General features: G+C 44.9%; 2 protein-coding genes across 2 annotated transcripts in view; one reads left to right on the top strand and one right to left on the bottom strand.

The window, feature by feature from the left end:
• LOC132988612 (polypeptide N-acetylgalactosaminyltransferase 10-like) overlaps positions 1 to 16,778 on the top strand; it is a 97,545-nt gene extending 80,767 nt beyond the window's left edge. The window contains exons 8-13 of the mRNA XM_061056139.1: positions 4,418 to 4,525; positions 9,301 to 9,522; positions 9,629 to 9,745; positions 10,589 to 10,738; positions 12,451 to 14,449; positions 14,561 to 16,778. Of these exons, the coding sequence (XP_060912122.1) occupies positions 4,418 to 4,525; positions 9,301 to 9,522; positions 9,629 to 9,745; positions 10,589 to 10,738; positions 12,451 to 12,615 (762 nt within the window). The 3' untranslated portion in view covers positions 12,616 to 14,449; positions 14,561 to 16,778. The remainder of the gene's footprint in view (positions 1 to 4,417; positions 4,526 to 9,300; positions 9,523 to 9,628; positions 9,746 to 10,588; positions 10,739 to 12,450; positions 14,450 to 14,560) is intronic.
• Positions 1 to 23,446, bottom strand: part of LOC132988636 (heart- and neural crest derivatives-expressed protein 1-like) — a 449,400-nt gene that overhangs the window by 315,750 nt on the left and 110,204 nt on the right. The gene's annotated exons all lie outside the window — the stretch shown is intronic.

Below are 23,446 nucleotides of genomic sequence, written 5' to 3'. Positions count from 1 at the left end.
TAATCAAACCCACAGTACAATATTAGATTATGCTTTTGTCTGCTACTTCAGCATGCATTACTCTCTAGTGTATCCTTGAATGTTTGCTTCTTGGCCGGCATGTGAAGAACACCCCCCCCCCACCCCCCCTCCTCTGTGATGCTCAGCCAGCTCTGGACGGACACGACGGCCGGTCCCAATAATTGAATTCTGCTTTGAATGAGTAAGGACTTTTGTCGTCTCACTCAATTAAGCACAAAGGCTGCTGCTGGTTAGCTTGATTTGATTGGACATATGCTGCAGTGTGACAGTAAATGTTGTTCTTCAGTACAGAGACTTTGTTGTTCATGGAAATTTAACGACCAAATCGAATTAACTGTCAGAACTGTTTTACCTTCCACTTCTTCTTCATAGAAAAAACCCTTTTTCTTACTGTTTCTTTGCTAATCCTGAAATGATATCGATTCAGCATGAGCATTAACATGCATGGAAGCTTTTACATTTCCCACCGGGGAGGCAAAACATTCTCTGAGGAGCGTTTCTGTCTCCGCAGAGGAGAAAGCAGGATTGTTAACGAGAAGACAGCAGAAAGGGGGGGGGGGACTTGTTTTACATTTTATTTACTCAACCTGTTTATTATGTGCAGAAAGTTTTGTTTTGGTCCACTGGATTTCTTCCAGCAGCTACCCAACCAGCTGTTTTGGCTCAAACATGACCCCTGCAGACACAAGGCATTTAGAGTAAATACAGCTAACAGTACTAAGATTCTTATTCTAAGTTTACATTGCGGACTTTAACACGACCACACAATTTGTTTTTGCTTGCAGAACATTGAATATACTGGTGCATCACTTTAAAGATTTAAAGGGGACATATGATCCCCCTCCTCCACCTTTTCAAACAGCCCCCCCCTGTGGTCAAAATATAACATGAATCAAGCACCAGAGGAGGTTTGTGACCCTGTATAAACCAGCTCTCTCAGAACGCTCCGTTTTGGTGTGTGTGTCTCTTTAAATGTAATGACCCCCCCCCCCCCCCCCCCAGAGTTTTCCCAGTAGACATCACTCCTCTGTAGTGAGAATAAAAATGGCTGACCTGCACAAAAGTTTTGCTCTAGTCTGGGGGTGGAGTCCATGGGTGGAGATACCAGGGGAGGGGAGGGGATTTTTTTAAATACCAGAATCCCACTGTGACATCACAAGGAGAGCACATTAGAAACAGAGCATTTTTCTCTGTGTTGTAAGTCCAACCCCCAATTCACACATACTCCGTGCGCACTGCGGTCCGTCAGCGCCGCGCACTACGTTGTACTTAGCTTCCACTCTAGTCAATCATTGTGTTCACGCAGGGCGCGCTGCGGTCCGTCTCCGGAGCGTGCCACCGACGGCAGTGCGCTCTGCTCCGTTTCAAATATGCAGCGAGTCTATTTTTCATCACTTTATCAACATGACGTCAAAACAGGAACCGAATTATTCCCGCGGGATCTTGAAGTTCTCCTGTGATGTGTCATGGGTGCGCTCCGCTGCGCTGACGTCTCAGAAACGGATCCAGTGTGAGTGGGCGCGAGCCGTCCGACGGAGCAAAACCGCGGCGCTGACGGACCGCGGCACGCACGGAGTATGTGTGAATTTAGCCTTTTGCAGACCACAAACAAAGGACTGGATGGTTTGTTTCACATTTCGTGGGTCGGTAGACACTCAGGTTACCCAAATATATGTTAAAACATTTTCATTGTATGTCCCATTTAAACAAATACAATGGATGTATTTTTAATTGCATTTAGCAGGAAATAAAAGTTTTGGTGAAAGACTTTTGGTAAACCCTCTCAGGAGCAATTTTTACCCGAGTCAGAAAAGCTAGGGATGTTCTTATCGAGTAATGAAACATACATTCATATGTTAAGAAGAGACAAACATCCACACTTACATACAGTTTAGAGCCACCAGTTAACCAACCGAGCATGTCTGTGGACTTTGGGAGGGGGCCGGGGGAACCACGTGCGGGGTAGAGCGTATAGACTCGGACCGGGACCCTTCTTTCTGTGAGGCGACAGCGCTGATCCCTGTTAATATGGTCAAAGGAATCATATATGTGTGCAACAATTTCTATACATTTATAACAAAGTATTTGACCATAAAGCTGGTTTTCACTGCAGCAGGGTTAGGGTTTTGTTGCTCTGCTCGTTGGGTCAGTAAGGCAGTGTTGGTTGATTGAGCCATGTGCTTATAGAATAATGTCTGGAACCGTTTTTTAAAAATGATGAAATACATAAAGTCAAACTTTTGACACACGTTGTGACGCCCGAGGCCGTTGTGGTTTGGTTTTGAGTCGTTCTGGTTTGAGGTGAGCTCTGGTTGTATGTTCGAGGTGAGCGATAAGACTTCCAATTTAATCTTCCGGGCGATGAAGTCAAGCTCTTGATCCCTCCTGCAAGTGTTTCAGTCGGGGATGAAGACGGCGGAGGGGATTGGTGCAGCAGGTCAGACCTTCCCTACAGCAAGATGTTAGCAGGGAGGGGGGGGGGATCCAATCTGTTATTTCCCCCCAGATTCAGTTTGTCTAAGCTGCAACAAAACTTGACAAAGAGTAATTGAATTGAAATAGCGAGCAGCTGATGTCCCCCTCTGGAGGATCAGCACGGGGAGCGCTGCAGAATATGAACAGAACAAATAAGGATCCATCAGTCAGCGTCCTTTTCTTCACCTCATTACTGACTGCTGCTCCCCCCCCCCCGTGGCCGGTCCATGTCCATCATCAGGATGTTCTCATCAGAGATCTCCAACCTCTGCAGACATTTTTTTATTAAAGTGTAATGTAGGAAGAGTTGTAAAAAATAACTTGTAAAGAGTTGTTCATATCCAAAGTTCTTTTAGACTGGAAGTGAAACATTCTCATCAGGACATTGTGGGAGTGTACTGTACGACCTGAGAGCGTGCGGAGGCTGGCGTGGTGAAAGGTGGTTAAAGAGGTGAAGAACAGTATCGACCGAGCTGCAGGGTTTATGATCTGAGAGCCACAAGAAGCCAGAAGCCATCACAGTTTATGTTTTGAAAAGTCTAAAGTGTTTTCAGTGAGAGCATTGATTTGGATACTGCTTCGACTTGCTGCATAGTTAAGTGAAAAAAAGGATCAACATTTTGTTTTGAAAGTCAAATAATAATCGTGATTCTTTGTTGAACATTTTGTTACTTCAGTTCTTCAGCAAGCTCGTCAGACGGCCATTGATCTCTGTAACATAAATTAGCTTGTCTGAGTCTGGGCTCAGCCTTAGAGAGAGGGGGAGGAGCTTAGTTAAGAGCTTCTAAAGGAGCCAGTTGAGGTGGTTCAGGCATGTGATTTGGATGCCTCCTGGACGCCTCCCATTGGAGGTTTTCCAGGCACGCTCACCTGGGAGGAGACCCCGGATGTAGACCCAGAGTTCACTGGAGGGATTATATATCACGTCTGGCCTGGGAACGCTTCAGAATCCCCCAGGAGGAAAACGTTTCTAAGGAGAGGGGAAGTCTGGGTTGACTTACTGCACTTGCTGCCTACACGACCCGATGAATAACTGACATCAGCTGTTTCTTTATGACATGTGTGATTCAGGTTACTGTGCCGGATAAATAGTTCCATCATCATAATACGATTATAACCATGACATTAAACTGAAATCAAGAAATTAACAGGTGAATGCGTTATAAAAATATTCAGTAGAGGGAGATTTACAACTTGAGTGTGCTAGCATTAGCCCGCTAACACAACAATGCAGGCCAACATTCATTTTGTTATATAAGAGATTATCCTATGTAAAACTTACAAGAGGTTCTTTTTGCACCACAAAGAGAAAATGCAAAACTCAGCAAGGTGCTAGAAAGCTTTTTTTAATCGTCGACCTTTTGACCTCAGTCTGTTCCTTGTAAATTAAAAGCTATTTGTCACATAAATCTCTCTTTTAAAAACTCAAATCCTCCCAGCGTGCAGACTCCAGAGGAGCCTCTTCTGCCTTCCAATAAGCAGCAGAACAAATCCAATTGGAGTCTTTGTCACTTGGCTAAGCGTGATTGACTTGTCTTCTTCTCTCTTTGATGTCGTTTACTCTCTGGTGTCTCTTCAGCTTTAGAAAACACAGGAAGACGGGAAGCTAACCTGCAGTTTTGAAGCTCTTTCCTCACCTTAAACATCGTCCTCCTCTCTCGTTGAAATCATGAACAATTTTTTACAGCTCTTTGAAGTACGCCTCTTGACCCTCTTCTTTATTCATTTTTGGTTTCCTGTACATCCAAACATTTTCTTGCTTTGTGTTGTTTTTGTCCTTCCTGTGTTTCGTCTCAGAATGTTTCATCCCTCATTTGTCGACCAGGTCAGCTCGTTCACACCTCAGTAAGAGCAGAAATCCTCCTTCATATCCTCGTTATCTCTACTGAATCTCTCTCTCTCTCTCTCTCTCTCTCTGCAGGTGTGGATGTGCGGTGGTCGGATGGAGGACATCCCGTGCTCTAGGGTAGGACACATCTACAGGAAGTACGTCCCCTACAAGGTCCCCGGTGGGGTCAGCCTGGCTAGGGTGAGTCCCACATCAGTTTGCAGCTTTCAAAATATGGATGCAAGGATTTTTTCATTTTTGGAGAAACGTGTTAGAAAAGATTTGACTGCTATCTCCACATCTGATGACATGGTATGTCATGTTTTTACTGCAATGGAGAAATCAAAGAGCTTACCCTTTCTAACTTTTCTCACATCTACTTTAACATAACAGATGACATGGCAACATAAACATCGTATTTAGTATCAGGCATGATTGCTCCCCCCTCCCCCGCTGGTCTGCATTCACATTAGTAACATCGTTCAGTACCCAAGTATGTACACAGTCCGATACAGCAGGTGGAAATCAGCGGTTTCAGCCGAAAAAACAAGTAACCATGGCAACCACGATCATGAATCGTGCCTGAGACCACCTCTTCAAGCGGACTCGGGCACAGTACCGGAGTACGGTATATTTGTGTTCACACTGATCAAATGAACCGGACTTTGGGGTCAAGCGTACTCGGATCCAGACCCAGGATTTGCAGAAGTACAAAATCCTGCAGTTCCTTGAGTGTCCACTAGAGGCTGGCTTTTAACATGCTCATATTGTTATATCATATAACATATGATATAATATTCATACATCAAAAAGCATATTATATCACATGCTCATGCTGTTAACATGTTTACAGCCTGGTTTATAAAACATGAGAAAATGATGACAGCGATAACGATCCAGCCTAACGTCTCTGTTGTGAATAACATCTGCAGGGATTTACACTCCTACAATCTCCAGATCATTAGCGCTCATCGTCGGCCTCCTTTGCATTTCTCCCTCACCTGGTTATGTCGCCATGTGTATCCACCTTGGCCTGTTAGTACGAGGTGATGGTCATGCTTCAACAAGAGAAGCTTCAGTCATGGTCTGAAAGTATTTCGCCTGAGGTGAGGATTAAACACAGGGTCCTTGTTTTCTCCCAGAATGTTTAAATATTGTACAAACGTTGATTACCATATAACCGTTTCATGTTTTTTTTTAATAAGCATAGAGAACAGCCTTGGAGCTTTCCACATAGATTTATAGATAACGCCGGCTGAGGCTTTGTGTCCCTTCAGTATCCAGACACCCAGAGTCCAGGATACAAGGTGGGAGATGTAACAACTGAACTCCACTTTACCTGGAGAGCCTGAGTTTGCTGCAGGCGATGAGCTATGCTGCAGGGAGTCGCTCTGGGTGTGTGTGTGTGTGTGTGTGTGTGTGTGTGTGTGTGTGTGTGTGTGTGTGTGTGTGTGTGTGTGTGTGTGTGTGTGTGTGTGTGTGTGTGTGTGTGTGTGTGTGTGTGTGTGTGTGTGTGTGTGTGTGTGTGTGTGTGTGTGTGTCTGTCTGTGTGTGTGTGTGTGTGTCTTCCTGTGTGTGTGTGTGTGTGTGTTTTCTGCTGGAGGCGTTTTTTTCCTGCACATCGCTCCCCTCCAAAGGACAGAAGATTTGTATATATACTTTTTTCCTGGGAGGCTTCCTGTATCTGTATTCTCACTCCTTTGTGCATCCATACCTCCAAGGCTGCTACCATCTGTATTCTGAGACGTGCAGCGGCACCTCGGAGGCTCCACATGGATGGATATCACAGCACACACACATCACACTACTGTAAATCTTTCATTTGGCCAAACACAAGAAGCTGTGTGACCTGTATTTCTATAACAGCGTCTCCTGCTCGTCTTATTATTCATCCTGAATCAGACGTGTCCGATCTTGTAGCCGCTCAGATTTTAAATCGTTAAACAATAAAACCTGTTAAATATTTACGACCTGATCTCTTCTTGTGTGGAGGGAATCCAGAAGGCCGGCCGAGCATGCACTCTGTGGATTGTGACATGAAATGAAGTGATAGCTAATCATGAACGAGCTGACTTGAAGAAGGAACCTGAACAACACTCGCGCTGCCGTCTCCAAGTTATCCAAAAAATGATGATCGCTGATTCTTTGTTTTCCTCTAAAGTCACCTTTGACCCCCGAGAGATTCTGCACTGAATGAATCAGTGTGACTCTCTACACACTGAAAAGTTGCATTTACTAGTATCTCTCATCGCCATGGTAACAGCAAGCCCAAACCAATCAGAGACAACTTTGTGACACTCTCCATATGATTGTGGGTAGTGTAGTTCTTTACCGTCGATATGGTTGACATCAGACCAACTCGTGTCTCGTGCAGGAGCAGAAACCATCGTCTCACACTCAGGTAGCTCGAGGTCAGTGTACACGTGATGGTTATGACATCATGGCTCATAATCTAATCTGGTATAGAGAATATGAACGGGACTTTTACTCCCATAACCACACTGTTGAGCCCTATACGATGTCTGATCTGGACTGATGAATGGCTTTATCTCAACATCTTTAGGATTTGTTTTAAATGTGTGTAGGCCTCGCTAGCTGCTGAAGCTAACTATCCAACCAGCTAAACAGTCCCCAATAAAACTCCACAAAATGTTGCTGACTCATGAAGTTTACTGAGGTTTCTTTTTTTTGTGAAACTGAAAACAATTTTAAAAAAGGTCCTTATTAATAAACACAATAAGGCAGTTGACTGCATGTCTACACATGTTAAACAAGCTAATGTAGCAACACAGCACTAGCATATAGCATCTTAAACAAATGAATGGTAAAGTTAACACTAGCTTAGCAGTTAGCATCTATATAGATACAAAACACGTCCTTTCTAAAATGAATACACACAGTATCAACGTTTATACTTACAGACGTTGCATTAGCGTGCAGGAGTAGAAGAAACATGTGAAACTACTGAGCTATCCAAAGTGCTGCAGCCGACTCACCGGCTCGTGGTCGACTATTTTACTTTCAGTTTCTATGACAGGAAAAGTAGATAAATACAAGCAAACACCACAAGGTGGCACTGTAACACAACAACAAGTAAGATGTCTTTAAACATGACGTTGTACGGGGCATCAGAATGTGTTGGGCCTGGTCCACTCCATTATTCATTCAGAGATGAAGCGAAGTCTTTCTGCTCATCGACTCATTTCGACGGTGTAATCGTCCTCGTGTGTCACGTTGAACATGTCAGACAGAGCCGGAGCGACGTTGAGTCTTTCATGAAGCCGCTCTGGAAATGTAGCACATAATTGAGTTGACTAGAGACCAGTTGCGTCTGCTTTTCATCCGTGGCCTTGTGGGGGACGCGACGACTACATCACAGAGTGACAACCAGCCGCCTTTCAGCCGAGCGCCTTTGATCGCTTTGTCATGTCAGATCAGTCAGAACATCAAGGACAGCGGGATGTACGGATGATGGGCTCGCTCGGTGTTTAAATGTCCAGAAGCACAGAGATCTGAGTTAACCCTTTCATGCACTAATTATTCCACGGGGGCGCGTTATGACTTCTGAGGACCGTTCAGTGCAGCCCTGCTCTCTCTCTCTCTCTCTCTCTCTCTCTCTCTCTCTCTCTCTCTCTGTCTCTCTCTCTCTCTCTCTCTCTCTCTCTCTCTCTCTCTGTCTTTCTCTCTCTGTCTCTGTCTCTCTCTCTCTGTCTCTGTCTCTCTCTCTCTCTCTCTCTGTGTCTCTCTCTCTCTCTCTCTCTCTCTCTCTCTCTCTCTCTCTCTCTCTCTCTCTCTGTTTCTCCCTCTACCTGCTGCACACATGTTCTCTCTCTCTCCTTGATTATCCCTCCTCCTTCACCTGCTGGACACCTGAGTGCAATCTGTGCTCAGGGGGGAGGAGGGGGAGGAGCCAGGTAGGAGAGACCTTTCCCTGTCTGTTTTTCCCTGGGCATGTCCAGACTGTTATTTAATTTTGGGCTGTAGATCACTGGTAGTCCTCTTTCTGGCTTTCTTGTTTTCTGTAGGTTAATGTTAGGTTTAGAGGGAGGAGCCGAGAGGAACGACCAGCCCGTGTCTGGCTCACCGCCTTCTTTGTGTCCGCGGTGTCCAGCCCCCTTTTTTGTTTCATTCCTTTCATTGGGGATTTTTCTTCAGAAACTGATGATGCAACGACCCAAAGCAAATCCCTTCAAACCCTGTTCTTTCTGGAAGGCTGTGGCTCAGTGGTAGAGTCGGTCGTCTCTCAACTGGAAGGTCGGGGGTTCGATCCCCATCTCCGACAGCCACATGTCAAATTCTACAATTCACTTATCAGACTCTTTTCTCCAAAGCGACGTACATCAGAGAGTAAGAACAACACAAGCGAGGATCTAGAAAAAAGGGAACAATGTCAGTAAGAGCAAACGATCAGCTTTGAGTCTGATTGGACACACAGGTGCTGACAGGAAGTGACCAGAGGCAAAGCACAACATTGAGGGCAGTTCTTGAGAGCTCTAATCAGTATAGAAACCATCTTATAAGTCGTCGTTATCAAACAAAAACCATCGTCATTACCATCATCATCATCAATAATATGGAGACCATCATCATTAAGTTAGTAGGTATTCATGAAAGAGCTGGGTCTTTAGCTTTTTCTTAAAGGTGCAGAGGGACTCTGCAGATCACATGGAGTTTGGAAGTTCATTCCACCACCAGATGTGTCCTTGGGCAAGACACTTAACCCCGAGTTGCTCCCTCTGCTTCATCAGAGGTGTATACATGTGTATGAATAGATGCCTCTACCATCAGTGTGTGAATGTGTAGGTGTGACCTGCACTTCATAACAAAGGGAAGTCACAGGACTTTGTTTATGTGACACCTCAGGGGGCGAACATCAAATCGGTTGTTTGCAGTTTGGTTGAGGAGATAACTGTGGAAGAGTTTGGCTTGTCAGGTAACTGAAAATAATACCCACATTTCTATCTCTTTGATTTCAGAACCTGAAGCGTGTGGCCGAGGTGTGGATGGACGAGTACGCCGAGTACATCTACCAGCGCCGGCCCGAGTACCGCCACCTCTCTGCAGGAGACATGACGGCGCAGAAGGAGCTGAGGAACCGCCTCAACTGCAAGAACTTCAAGTGGTTCATGAGCGAGGTGGCCTGGGATCTGCCCAAACACTACCCCCCTGTGGAGCCTCCTGCTGCAGCCTGGGGAGAGGTACGGCCTGCTTACATCAGGAACCTGTGATTCTCGTCTTCTAAGAAGTCCTGCAGTCTCATGTCTGTGTTTGATGGATTCCTGTCTGGCTGTGTTTGTGCTGCAGGTTCGTAATGTGGGCAGCGGCATGTGCATGGAGAGTAAACACTTTGTGTCAGGGAGTCCCCTCCGCCTGGAGAGCTGCTCCAAGGGGCGGCCCGACGTCAGCTGGAGCCACGGACAGGTGAGGAGTTTTTCAGTGACCTAGAAACGCTGTTTGTGTGCGAAAAAGGTCAAAACACACGCACGCTTTCAAAAATACTCGCCTACGTGTGGATGGATAAACGGCCACATGTTTGCAGAAAGACTCTCTGCTGAGATTGTTAAAAGCTCGTTTCCATTTTCTCCTTGTGTATTTTATTCTTCTACTTAACACACATTTATGTCAAATGGTCTCACACAGAGACAGGAAGAGCGCACACACACACACACACACACACACACACACACTCTCTCTCTCTCTCTCTCTCCCTCTCTATTCTTCTGAACGAGGCGGTTTGTTCTTGAAGAACCTAAGCACTGAGCTCTTAATGGATCCGATGTTCCCTTTCTGTTTCCACCGCTGAAATGCTGCATCACGGAGCTCCAGCACTTTAATTGCTTTTAATCTGAGGGCGCGTTGTAATCTAATCTGTGTCACTGTTACGATCAGAATCCAGCGCCAGGCAGAAATGGATTCAGTGTACATCAGCGGAGGCCGCCTGTCAGCAGGCGTCAGCTTCTTGATTCAGAACAAAACGAGTGAAAGAACTCGCTCATAGAGTCTTTGAGAGCCCGGGGAGCGGGGGCCTTTTTTATAAACATGACGGATAACACAGAGATCAAAAAGTACAATCCCTTCTTCTATAAAGTCTACAACAAATGAAGGAGAAGAAAAGGAATAAAGAAATAGATTCAAACTATTGAGAAAAGTCAGAAATAATCTGTAGGTTATACTCCTCAGAAACCTGCAGGATGGATGACGTCACTGCGTCCATGTTTTAAACAGGAATGTAAAATAACATCTGAGATGATGTGTGTCTGGCAGGTGTTCACATTTGGCTGGAGAGAGGACATCCGGGTGGGAGACCCCATGCACACTAAAAAGGTCTGCTTCGACGCCATCTCCAATAACAGCCCCGTCACCCTGTACGACTGTCACGGCATGAAGGGGAACCAGCTGTGGCGCTACAGAAAGGTACCGAAGAGTCTGAGCCTACACTGTGTGTGTCTCCTCTAGACATCATTTAATCTTTTTAAGGGTAATAATTAAGGTCAATTTGGTAAATGAATTTGGTTAATTTGTGTTTAAAAAAAAACATTTTAAATTATCCAGATTAATCGCAAAATCCAACAAGGAAAGGTATCATGTCCCTCTTTCTACATCTTCAGTGTCAGAACGTTGGATAAACCACCAAAAGCATTTGAACTGTTCCTGCAGGCAGCTGAAACAGACAGCGTGCGATGGTTAAAACCCTGAACCCTAGAACACTAACTAACACTTTTGTAACACCATGAACAGAAGGGTATCATGGGGGGACCCTATAAAAAGGCTCTAAAAAGGGGCTCTGGTGGCGCCTGTATCCACTGTCCTATCTCTCCAATAAAAGCCCCAAAAAATATTTAAAAGGATAAAAAAAAAGGCTCGAAAAATTCCTAAAATAAATCAATAATGGAGTTTGGAACTTGTCCTTCGGTCCACCTGTTCCTGGGACGTGTGAGTCTCCCTGCATCTCTGATAACTGTGGGAAGTATTTTACTCTCTATCACTAACGTCGGGTTAAAATCACCCGAACACGTGCCTGTTGAAAAACCCGGGATGGGAGCTTCAATGACGTCAGTGAGCAGAATGAAGCTACCCCAAAGACCTAAAAAACTCAGACAACAGCAACACGATGAAGATGGAAATCACCCGACATTAGTGTTCTAGTTGACTAGTTTCAAGTTGTCATAGGCGTTGAAATCAGGGTCATCATAGAGCGCCACAGGAATGAGTCCTAAAACCATTAGCATAAGTTAGCATTTGAGCGCCATGGGGTCTAACGTCTAAAAGTCAACGTGGATTTTGAATGTGTTTGTGGTTAGACTCCTGAAATAAGGTCTGTGGTTAACACAAGCTGAAGAGATGTTGGTGTTTTGTTAGACCACATAAACTACGTTAGGTAATACCTCCACTTGTGAAGTTTGAAGTTTTTACTCGTCTTTAAAAAGGCGGTTGCTAACAAGTGGCTAAATGTGACTACAGCGGTCGTCGGGGACATTAAACGTCATCACGCCGGACACAGAGGGCGGGAACTCTCTCACTAGTCAGAGATGTCTCCTGTAGGTTTAATCTTTAGGTTAAGGTGAATATTATGTTAGTAAACTATTTATTAAGCTACGTGGATTAGTTTATCGGAGATCGTCTGAAGCTGAACGCTAGTGACGTCACAATCATCCGACCGTGGTGTAGTTAGCTTTAGCATAACGTTAGCTTTTTACTTCTGTCGGCCGCATTAACGCTTCAAACATCATAAAAATGGCGTTCATCTGTGAAGATTATTCTGCTGAACAAAACGCCTACGCTTCAGAAACGTGTGTTTGACACAGAGATTATTTTCTGCAATGATCCAAAATCCAATGAAAACATCCCAGAGGAGGATTCTGGTTAGACCCTGTGGTGATGCTACTTCAGGGTTGGCCTACAAAAACACGTCATATGGTTTGTTCTCTATTGAGCAACATTTGTTATAAACTTGTAGAGTCAGTCTTGTGTGTGTGTGTGTGTGTGTGTGTGTGTGTGTGTGTGTGTGTGTGTGTGTGTGTGTGTGTGTCTGTGTGTGTGTGTGTGTGTGTGTGTGTGTGTGTGTGTGTGTGTCTGTGATATCTCATAACCATCTCTCCCGTCTCCCACTTCCTCTTTCCTCACAGGATAAGACTCTTTACCACGCCGTCAGTCACAGCTGCATCGACTGCAGCGCCACTGAGAAGCGAGTCTTCATGAACACGTGCAACCCGTCCTCGCCGACCCAGCAGTGGCTGTTTGAGAAAACCAACGCCACCGTGCTGGAGCAGTTCAACAAGGGCACAAAGTGAGGCCCGGCGGCGTCCACAAAAAGAGACTCCTGATGAGGATCCTGCAGAAGTGGATCTGCTGCTGCTGCTGCTGGGGAATGTGGTTTTTTAAATTGACTCTGTGTACCTGGTGCTGAGGTGACAGCTGTTTCTCTTTGGGCTGCGCGGGCGGTAGTTAGAAACTTCTGTTAAGCGAACGCCGAGCTGTGATTTATGGGTTTTTGTTGAAAAGTGACTTGGTGTGGGTCCGTCTCACTTCCTGGTTTAGATTTTTTGGTTTTGTTGATTGGTTCTCTGACATTCCTCTTCGTTCTCCACACGTCATGTTTGCCTATTTCTAAATTCCTCTGCCTTTATTTATTGCCTTTCTCTCCCTCCACTGTCCTGCCTTTACCCCCCCCCCCCCCGTCTTTACTGCTCCACCTCTGCCTGTCTCTATCTGCCTGCATGACTGCATCTTTGCCCACCTTCTCCAGCCTCCCTCTCAAATCCCCTTATGTCTCTCTGGGCTCTGATAACCTCCCTGGGGGTAGGGGATGGGCTGGGCGGGGGGGGGGGGGGGGGGGGGGTGCTCCTGCTGAGCCAAAGTCATGCTGACACCTGGGTGAAGCCAGGCAGAACCACTCTGAAAATCACCTGCTGAATTGATTCTCCTCTACACTCCTCATGTGCCCCCCCCCCCTCCTCTCGGTCTGTGGTTTCCCCTCTTGTGGGGGCGATGTGGGCTTCTCTTTGCTGCCTTGATCGATGATGAGTCACCCGTGGGGTCGTCACTGTGCCACATGCTTTATTTGATTCCACAAAAAGGCGAGCGTCATCAAACGCCAGAGTTTTTTCTTTCTGGCCAACTCTTGCTGGTTAAGGGCTTACTTGTTTTGTTTTTTTTCTTCTGTGTGCAGGAGCTGCTTTAAAAAAACTATAGGACACATTTCCACCAAAAGTACCTGGGACTTGAGGGTTCCTCCAGCCCGTTGTATTCTTGAGTTTCCATCATGGTTTAGAGACCCCTGAAGAGGTAATAAAGTGTACTGGTGCAAGTGAAAAAGCCACCGCCATAATCCTCAAATCAGAAATGTGTTCTGCTGCAAAGGCAAACCCAAAGTCCCTGTACTTTGTGGAACAGAGGTGGGCATGGTTAACGCAATTAACGGACCTGTGCCCAGTACTCCAATTACCCATAGCAGATCCCAAATTCCTGGGACCCTTTTTAACCCCTGATCCCCCAAGATTGAGACTCACTGAGATCCTCTTAAAGTCCTTAGTCCCTGGAGAAAGTACCTGTGGTGGAAACCTGTCCTCGGTACCCTGGTCCCGGGTACTTCAGAGAGGGTCTGAATTACTCAACCAGTCCAAAATGTCCAGAATTAAAAAGCTCAAGCTAAAGTCCCCGATCTCTTTTAAAAGTGAAACCCACAGAGCAGGAACATTTTGATGTTTCCGCTGCAGAAACAATGGTCTACATAAAGTTCCAGGTGGTCCTATTTTACAACCCGAAAGTCCTCATGCCGGCTGGAAAGCAAATCCAGAAGTAGTGATTTAAAGTTTCCTCCTGCCCATTGTTATCTGAGTCTTGAGTTAACGAGCAGAGACCTTTTTTTCTGGGGAACCAATGAGTACCATGAGACTTTTTGTTCTTGTGGTGGAAGTACTCTGAGAACCCGTGTCCTTTGGAAAAGTTCCTGTGGTTGCTAAAAGTACACATTGCTTTTAGTTCCTGTGGTTCCTTCTAAAGGGGTTAAACGGTTCCTCCAGTCCATTGACTAACTGTAAATGTTCAGACCTGCAAAGCCTGCCCAAAAGTCCTTTTGGAAGAACTTCCTTCAGAGCGGGGACCTTTTTGGGACATGAAGATCAGGTCCCAGAGACTTTATCCAGACCCCGGTTTCTGCAGTAGAAACATACGTACGTAAACAAAATGTTGCTAGTCCCTGTGTAAAGTTTCTGTGGTGAAACTCAGCTTTATTAGAGTCCCCCCCCCCTCCCCCCCTCACAGTACGTTCTTTCCTGCTACCCACCGACCATGCCAATCAGTCGTCGGAACAACCTCGTCACAGAGGGCCGAGCACGGGGTCACGGCTCGCAGCATCAGTGCCTGCCCGCCCGCCTGGACGGATGACTGGCTGTATGAGTGGCAGGCCGGCTGATTCCCAGCAGGGTCGCCTGATTGGCCGGCTGCTGAGCTGACACATCACTTTAGCGTACAGTGAGAACAGGAGGAGAGACGGATGGGGATTAATGTGGATGTAGCTCTTTGGGTTGGAGATGAATGTGTTGGGGGGGGGCTTTAAATGCATTCAGCACTTGTGTAATGATAAACTTGAATGAAATCTTAGTGCCTTGTTTGAAGAGGTCTAGATGTAGGTGTGTGTGTGTGTGTGTGTGTGTGTGTGTGTGTGTGTGTGTGTGTGTGTGTGTGTGTGTGTGTGTGTGTGTGTGTGTGTGTGTGTGTGTGTGTGTGTGTGTGTGTGTGTGTGTGTGTGTGTGTGTGTGTGTGTGTGTGTGTGTGTGTGTGTGTGTGTTCAGTCCATAATGTCCACATCTGCATACATACATTTCACACAATGCAGATTTAGACCGTCCTTCAAAGAGTTGAACCTCATTTGTCCTCCACTCTGCTGCAGGACCCTGAAGGCACCACAGGTTTCTCACACAGCGTTTTTATTGGACACACGTGAGTGTCGGCTGAAGAAACGTTTGTTTTACACGACCAGATTTTCCTCCTGCCTTTTGAAAAGTGAAAGAAGACCTCTGTTCTGTTTTGAATCCTGAGATATGCTGTTTTGTTTTTTTTCCCCCATCTGTGCAATCCAAAGTGATGGGAAGAGTTGTTATGTTTGTTCCATCTGTTTGAATCCTTTTTGTGTTTATGAAATGTTTTTTTTTTTATCTTTTGGATATTTTAATCCTGTGGTGAAGCTGATGATGATCTGTGTTGAAGTTCTGGGATTTTGTTGATTTGTCGTCTGTAGACATACTATTCTTCTTTTTGTGAATCCGATCGATGTTCAGTGTGTTTTTTAATTTAACTCATCTCTTCCATTTATTGTACAGTCTGAAGCCCGGCTCACGCTGCAGGAGTTTGAAAATCCTAACCGATTTTTTTTTTAAATCTGGCAGCCTCACACATGAGGAGGATCTTAACTTCTTCTTCTTTATAATCTCAAACATGCTCACACTACAAAATATGAAAATAATGGCACATCACAGACTACAGGATTTACTAAAATCATCGAGCCCGACGGAGGAAGGCACCACCTCAAGTGACCTCACGTAACCAACGTAGCCAGAGGTTAAATTTGTGATTATAACGAGGGGAAAAAAACATTTTTAAAACACGATTTGGGGTGAAGAAATGTCTGTGGAGACGCAGATAACATGTATCGTCCGTTCTTCAGAGAGAGCTGGAGGTCAGATTGTAACACTCAGATGATTTACAGTTGTCCAGCGCAGCCATGCGAGCTGCGTCCTGCCGCCGGTTGCCATGACTACTGTCCACTCATTACTCGTCTCTCGCTGTTCTTGTAGCCACACGCCTCGCCTCCAGACTCTTTCAGGACCTAATCGTCAAGATTTTAAATCCTAAATGTCAAACATGTTTGAAATAAATCTTAACGTCCTCGACGGTCTCCGAGCAGATCGGGGACGTTAAGATCAAATCTTCATTACGACTCACACTACGAGATATTCTGGATGTGAGCAGCCTCGAGTCGTGAACGATGATCCTGCAGTCTGAGCCAGGCTTTGGTTTTTAAAGGGTTATTTTGTTGTTTTTATGTTTTTTAAGTATGAGCACTTCATTTTTTGGCATCAAAACGACTAAAAGTCTATTTGAGTTTCTTGAATTAATGTTCATCCAGCAGGTGAAAGAAAAGCTGTAATGGCTGCTCTGTAAACATTTTCTCTTCTGGGTGATGTTGCAGACATCGCAGCCCGTTTCATGGCTGCAGTCTGAAGACATCTCCTCCAGCGTTTCCAGAACATCCTGACCTTCTAAGTCCTTTAGACCCTTAAAATGTAGAGCCTAGGCTTCTAAACACCTGACTCCACCTTCAACAGTTCAAATCCTCATGAAACCTGAGTAGAGATACACCTTAGGGTTGCTTTGTCACTTCTCTGTGAGGTTAACTCTGATAACCTCGATGAACCTGGATTAAAGCTGCTGCTTTTATCACTTTCATTCTTAACATCCATCTGTTTTTGTTTTTTTTGTTTTTTTTAAACGAGACAATCGTTCATGTATGTTTCACACGATCCTCTTTACACATGCATCCCCGACAACTTCTGGAGAGTTTCAGAGCAGCCTTTTGTTTCCTAAATCATAGAAAAATGCAAATCATTACGAGTACTGTCCCAAAAAGCAGACTTGTCTATGTCGACCCCCCTCGCTCCACTCACTCTTAAAGGTATATTATGCGACCTTCAGAGTAGATGTTCGGTAGATGTGGCACTTTAGCTTCAGTCTCTCAGACCAAAACAAACCTTTTCTCTGGCCTCCTCCCTCCTACACACCCTGAAGGTGATTCAGTTCTTTCAGGGATTTGAGACCAAACTAAATATTTTCTTTGGTTTGGAAAGTCTGTTGGTTCTCCTTCAGTTGTACTCTTGCATCCCTGAGTGGGCGGGGCTCTCTCTCTCTTTTCCCCAACATGACAGCAGAGCTAGTGCTGCTTTCAGGTGCTACTCAGACGGTCCTAGTTTCCGGGTTAGAAAATCGTGTGATCACTCGCTTTCAATTCTGAGAGTCAGAATGTCGTAACAACAGTGTGAAAGACGGGAATTAATCAAAAGTATCTTAACATTAACTAAACATCTCTTGCCCCCGATGTTGATGATGAATTTGAGGTTAAGTCGGCGAGTCGGGGCACCTAATTCTTTGCAGAGTTTCTTAGCTGTCGCTCCGACTTGAGCAGGTCATTGACGTGCATTTTACCATTTGGAAACTTGTTTTTCCGACGTTGTCCGACCTCGTAAAAATCACAACATGTTTGATTTTTACAATTCCAGATGAGGGAAGTTTCAACTTGATGGGGAGCAGAAAATCATCATAGTGACACCAAAACACTTGAGGATTATCTGGACAAATATATCGGGTATAGAGCACCACCCCCTCCCTGTGATTGTTGAAGGGGGCCAAAATCGGGTCTCAAATGGTCAAGTGTGTAGCCAGCTTGAGTCTTTTTATATTGAGTTGGAAACCTCAACCATTTTGACATTTGCTTATTTATAAAGTCATTCTGTTAGATGATAAAAAAAGACATCAGAGTCGACACTTCTCTCATGTTTCTCCTACAGATGAGATATCAAAACCAAACCAAAGTCACAAGGTGTGTTAAAAAATGCTATTTTCAGAGTCTACATGCATCACTTATGTCTAAAGATAATCCCTGTGTCTAAATCAGTTTTCCCTTTGTTCCTGTCTGACCACAGAGTCCTGACTCAGCACTCCCTTTAGAAGACTTTTAGCTTTATTTCTGTGTTATTTTTTTTCCCCTGGCCTGACCTTCTCGCTACACGCCGAGCACATTTCACGGTGTCAGATTGTAAAGAGGGTGAGAGGGAATTACATCTGCAGACCCACTGAGTCACTGCTGCAGCTGAGGACCGACCTGAGCACCGGTCTGACCTTTTCACACCCTCACTGCTCTGCTTCCTACATCTCTTTTTGTTTTGTCTTCTTCAGTACAATAACAGTGTTTTTGAATAAGACAAAGTGCTGTTTGGAACATGTTGAGCACTTTGAGCTGTTGGATGGTTTGACTTGTTGTGAGTTTCAGACACTGAACTTGTGTGGCACTGGAAGATGTGTAGAGCGATGGATACACGAGGCAACATGTCGGGCTGAAACAAAACTCTGGTTCAATTATTTCTAGAGATTTTATGTCATTTTTTGAGGAGATATTCTTGCTTTTAACTACGTGCACAATTGTGCATGATGGATTCCTCTGGTCCTCAACGTCTGCTTGGCGCTTCAGCTGTGCACATCCTCAAAAACAAACACGATGCGGTCATCATGCATTATGCATACGAACAGTAGGGGGCAGTGTAGAGTCAGAGCGGACATGATGGGGTCAACACAGCAGCAGTGACAACAATGACAGAATGTTTTAGAGACAAGCCGATAAACAGAGTGTCATTGTCACAGTACAGCCACAAACACGCCCGTCCAACGAGATGGAGACGTAAGCTCCATTTGGAAAAACAGTGAAAAGAAGTCATGCTTTTCTGTTCATCGAGCGACCCCATAAACTGGCGTCTTTCCCAATGCGTCCGTGGCTGCATTTGTGTTTGCACATGCTTTTTTTTTTCTCAGTGCCAGCGTCTTTATTTCAGCTGTTTTCAATGAGTAGAGAGCGTTTGAAGCGTCTGCAGAAAGAGTGCAGCACCCAGCGTCTGTTTTTCTTCGTTTTTTGTGCAGCCGCTCCGAGCGCTCAAGTTGAAAATCTTTTAAGTTTTCAGAAAGGCGCTGTTGACGTTACCGGCCCTCTTTTCCAAATGTTCCCCGTAGTTTTTACCACCTACTGACCGTGTCTTGTCCCTTCATCCTCCTCGCTCCGTGTCTGAACGGGAAAATAAACGATCTCAAATATAAAACATGAAGTAAAAAGTAACAGAGCAGTGTCGGTCATACAGCGGCAGTTGTCAGCAGACTGTTGTCATGGAGACAGGACGGACGTGCGGCGCTTTTCTTTTCAGCTCAAGGAAACGCTAGATGGACACGGGGCCTTAAGGCTTCCATAATGTTAGCCGGTATATCAGCATCTTTAAACATGCTCTGTGTTTTCAGTCTCAGTACAAGTTTGTTTTTGTCGTCTTCCAAACGTTCTCAAAGTGAATCAGCCCGAGATGTTTCTGACTGTATCCTGGAAAACAAAGTGCATTAAATAGAAATGCTTGAGAACATTGCAGCTCCCTGTGCACATGCAAGAGATGTTTTGTATCCCATCAAAATGTTCTCGGATCGAGTTAGGATTCCTAAAAGTCATATTTAACGTCCAGGTTGTAGCCACAGAGGTCGAGTTTTGAACCTCTTCAAAAGTGCACACACACATATTTCCTTTTCAATCATCATCCCCAGGATTTTGGATATTTTAGATAAGTTGTGATTTTATTCCACTCCCTAATGTGCTCAGAAAATTGTTGAGCGATGTAAAGGAATCATTTTCTTAGAGCGAAAGGTTTTTACCGCCCTCAGCCACACGATGTTGTATACATCTGTGTGTGTGTGTGTGAGTTTCGATGTGTAAGCAAGTGTACATTTTGTATCTCGTAAAAAAAAAAAATCCAATATTTTTTTCTACTGACATTGCACCTGTAAAAGTGTATTTAGATATTTAACAAACTGTACAATTGAACTGGAATTGTATGATATTTTTGCTGAAATTGTAAAATAAAAAGGTTTCTATATTTGGAGGAAAACCCGGCGGTGTGTCTGTGCTGATCAATACAATGAAAACGTAATGAATACAGTGATGCAGTAATGTTGCCTGATGAGCAATCACTCAGTGTCTTGGCTAAAAAGTTGCACTTGAACACACCGCAAAGACTACAGCCAACGGCCGACCACCATATTCGTTCTGCTCATTTGTGAGAGGCAATAACTCTCCATGCCAGCAGGGGGCGGTAGTCCGTTGTTATGTCTCTCCCCGCCAAAATCCGCACTGCTGCATCCCTGGTCATCTTTAAAAACCTCCTCTAACACCACCTGTTCACCAAAGCATTCAGCCTCATCTAACACTCCCCCCAGCTGATCACGCACTTCCTTTTCTCCTTCATTTTGATTGTCTCTTGTTGCCTCCCATTATGCCCCCCCCCCCCCCCCACACACACACACACACTTTGTAAAGCATCCTTGGGTTTCATGAAAGGTGCTATATAAATCTAAGTTATTATTATCATTATTATTATTATTATTATGAAACGAGAAGACCATTTTCACACCGCTGTCGCTCACCACTCGTATTATAGGTAGACTACTAATGGAGAATAATGTCTGATAGAAAGTAGAAAATGGCACCCAGCTCTTTCATGAATACCTACTAACTTAATGATGATGGTCTCCATATTATTGATGATGATGATGGTCATGACGATGGTTTTTGTTTGATAACGACGACTTATAAGATGGTTTCTATACTGATTAGAGCTCTCAAGAACTGCCCTCAATGTTTTGCTTTGCCTCTGGTCACTTCCTGTCAGCACCTGTGTGTCCAATCAGACTCAAAGCTGATCGTTTGCTCTTACTGACATTGTTCCCTTTTTTCTAGATCCTTGCTTGTGTTGTTCTTACTCTCTGATGTACGTCGCTTTGGATAAAAGAGTCTGCTGAGTGAATTGTAGGATACTACAGAGACATGCTCAAGGGGCTTTCCTGAACCTGTGTCGAGAGCTGGAGAGAAATGAAACCTCACAACAGCCAATCAGAGAGATTCCTCTCACCGGGGGGGGCGACAGGTAGCAACGGAGCCGGACACACCGCAAAAAGTAAGGCGACGGCCGCTCACTGACGGTCCAACTCAAATATCTCAACAATTTCCTCCAAAACACGTGAATATTTCCCCATCCAAACTTTTCCTGCATGACATGTTACTCTCGTATAATCCGTTTTCCGCCATGCGACCCCGTCCACTGCTGCGGAGTTGCCGGGCGCACCAGGTGGACGGAGAAGCGGCTCATTCATCGTCTCTTCTAAATAACTCCGGTGTGGACGTGTGGCGCCCAGAGCTTTTCTAATTTCCTCTCCTTGTCACTTCTTGTTGTCAGGGTTTTTTGTATTACTTTAATCGCTCCTGTGACTGATGGTGCAAAAACACACTTTCTCCCCCCCACCCCCCACCACCAACGTTAATCCCATAATCATTTCCCCCCAGGCAGCACGCTAACTCTGATAGCTTTCAGGTTTTGGGTGATTTATTCGAGGCTGGAGTGATATTGCTTTTGCGAGGTAGCCCATTTCTCTGAGCCTCCTGGGACGCTGCAAAATGCTCAAGTTGTCACAGCGGCTCTGATGGGGGGGGCGATATTTGAGTTTGGTGACACTTTGGACCGCGGCTGTGAGTAAAGCTACAACACAATGACTTTAAAGTGAGCTCTCACATGTTGATTTAACTGTTTGTTTATTTGTTGCATTATCATTAAATCCTTTACATTTCTAACCTGGTGCTATCTGCAGAGGTTATTTTCCTGCACAATGGTTTTCCCCGTCCGTATTTATTTCTCCGTTAATTAGCAAATAATCAGCCTTCCCTCAGACTCATGAGCTGTAACTGGGACAGAGATCAGGCTATTACATTAGCACAGCGTTCCACTGAAGATATCCATTAAGTTTCTTTATTGGCCTTCAGCACCATTATAAAAAGAAAAAGGCAATCCAATTGTCTCCATAATTCACTAACACCCCCACCCCCCTCTCTCTCTCCCCCCCTCCCTCCAGCTCGCTCCAATTACGCAGCAAAATGGAAAGATGTTTCAATGACGGTGTGTCACCGTTTTTGGTCGCACACAAATTCTCGGGGCAGGACAACTTGACGGATGTAAGTGCAGCAGGGGTGTATGAGGAAGCTTTTTTTCGTGTGACTATTTTTGGATTTTCAGCCATCGTGCGAGGAAGCTTAACAGAGGGACAGAAAGTTGAGGGTGGAGAAGAGGAGGATGTGGTTTGGACTGAAGCCAGGACAGTTATAGGAAAGGGGAGGGGTCGTAGAAAAACCACCATCTTTATTTTCATTATATGTTGATCATTCCTACGAGTTAATTTTTTTCTGGACTTCAAAATTAACACAATGTATGTGAGATGTAGGATGAGCAATCAGCATGCACCATATGTAAATATTAATGGGCAAAGCCTGAGTGACGTCCCCTGTCTGTCCCTGCAGGGGGCGCTGGAGTCCCATCGATGGCGGTCTCCATGCTGGAAATGCTGTCTCAGTCTAACTTTCAGTCAACCTAACGACAGGCTGAGAGCTGGAGCTGAGGCGGGTTTTAAACCTCCTGACAAACCGTTACACCGCGCCCACCTGTCAATCAGGTCAGCTACACGCCTTATTGTGAATAACTCTTATCCTTCATCAAATCAAAACTGATGAGTCATCAAAACATTCACCCCCCGTACAGTGTGTGTCCATCGAGACATGAGCTAATCACACCTATTTGGTTTTTTGAACCAGGCTGTAAACATGTTAATCTCTGCTGTAAAAACAGGCTTTTTAGAATGGGTGTGTATGTGACTTCCTGTGCTTCTGCAGCCAGCCTCTAGTGGACACTCCAGGAACTGCAGGATTTTACACTTCAGTATAGACTTCATTTTTTAAAACAGGAGGTTGCTGCTTGGTGTGCACACAAATTTGTGGGTCATATTGTGGACACAAGTAGCACAACCCCTAGCCCTTTTGAAGGAAACTCTTTGGTCATGTCTGACTCGCATCAGAGCAGCAACACCTGCCGAGGAAGCAGACGGCCTCAGTGAGAGAAGAAAACAACACAAACAGAAAAGATTAAAAAAAAAAAAAAAAAAGTATGGAAACATTTTGTTAAACGTTTGTTTGTCAGGTTTTCTCTTCTGTTAAATCTTTGCTTTTGAGTCAGTGAAGGGAAATAAAACCTCACTCTGAGAGATTATACATCAGTGAACTGGCTTCAAAACAAACAAACAAGGTGGAGGGATGGATGGACAGACAGACGGACAAATAGGGAGCGTCATGATGCTGATTATGAACACCAACACAAACTGCAGTTTTTATTTCTCGTCCTTTTTCTGCCTCCAAACACACACGTCTGTGTTCGTCTCTTATTGTGCTACCACAGTAACCAGGGGCCAGGATAGCCTGGCGTTTATGTCGCTCACCCCATGAGGCTT

Source organism: Labrus mixtus, chromosome 14 (assembly GCF_963584025.1).
Source record: "Labrus mixtus chromosome 14, fLabMix1.1, whole genome shotgun sequence".
Taxonomy (NCBI): domain Eukaryota; kingdom Metazoa; phylum Chordata; class Actinopteri; order Labriformes; family Labridae; genus Labrus; species Labrus mixtus.
Note: the sequence above shows the minus strand (reverse complement) of the source record. Positions and strands in the feature narration are given on the sequence as shown.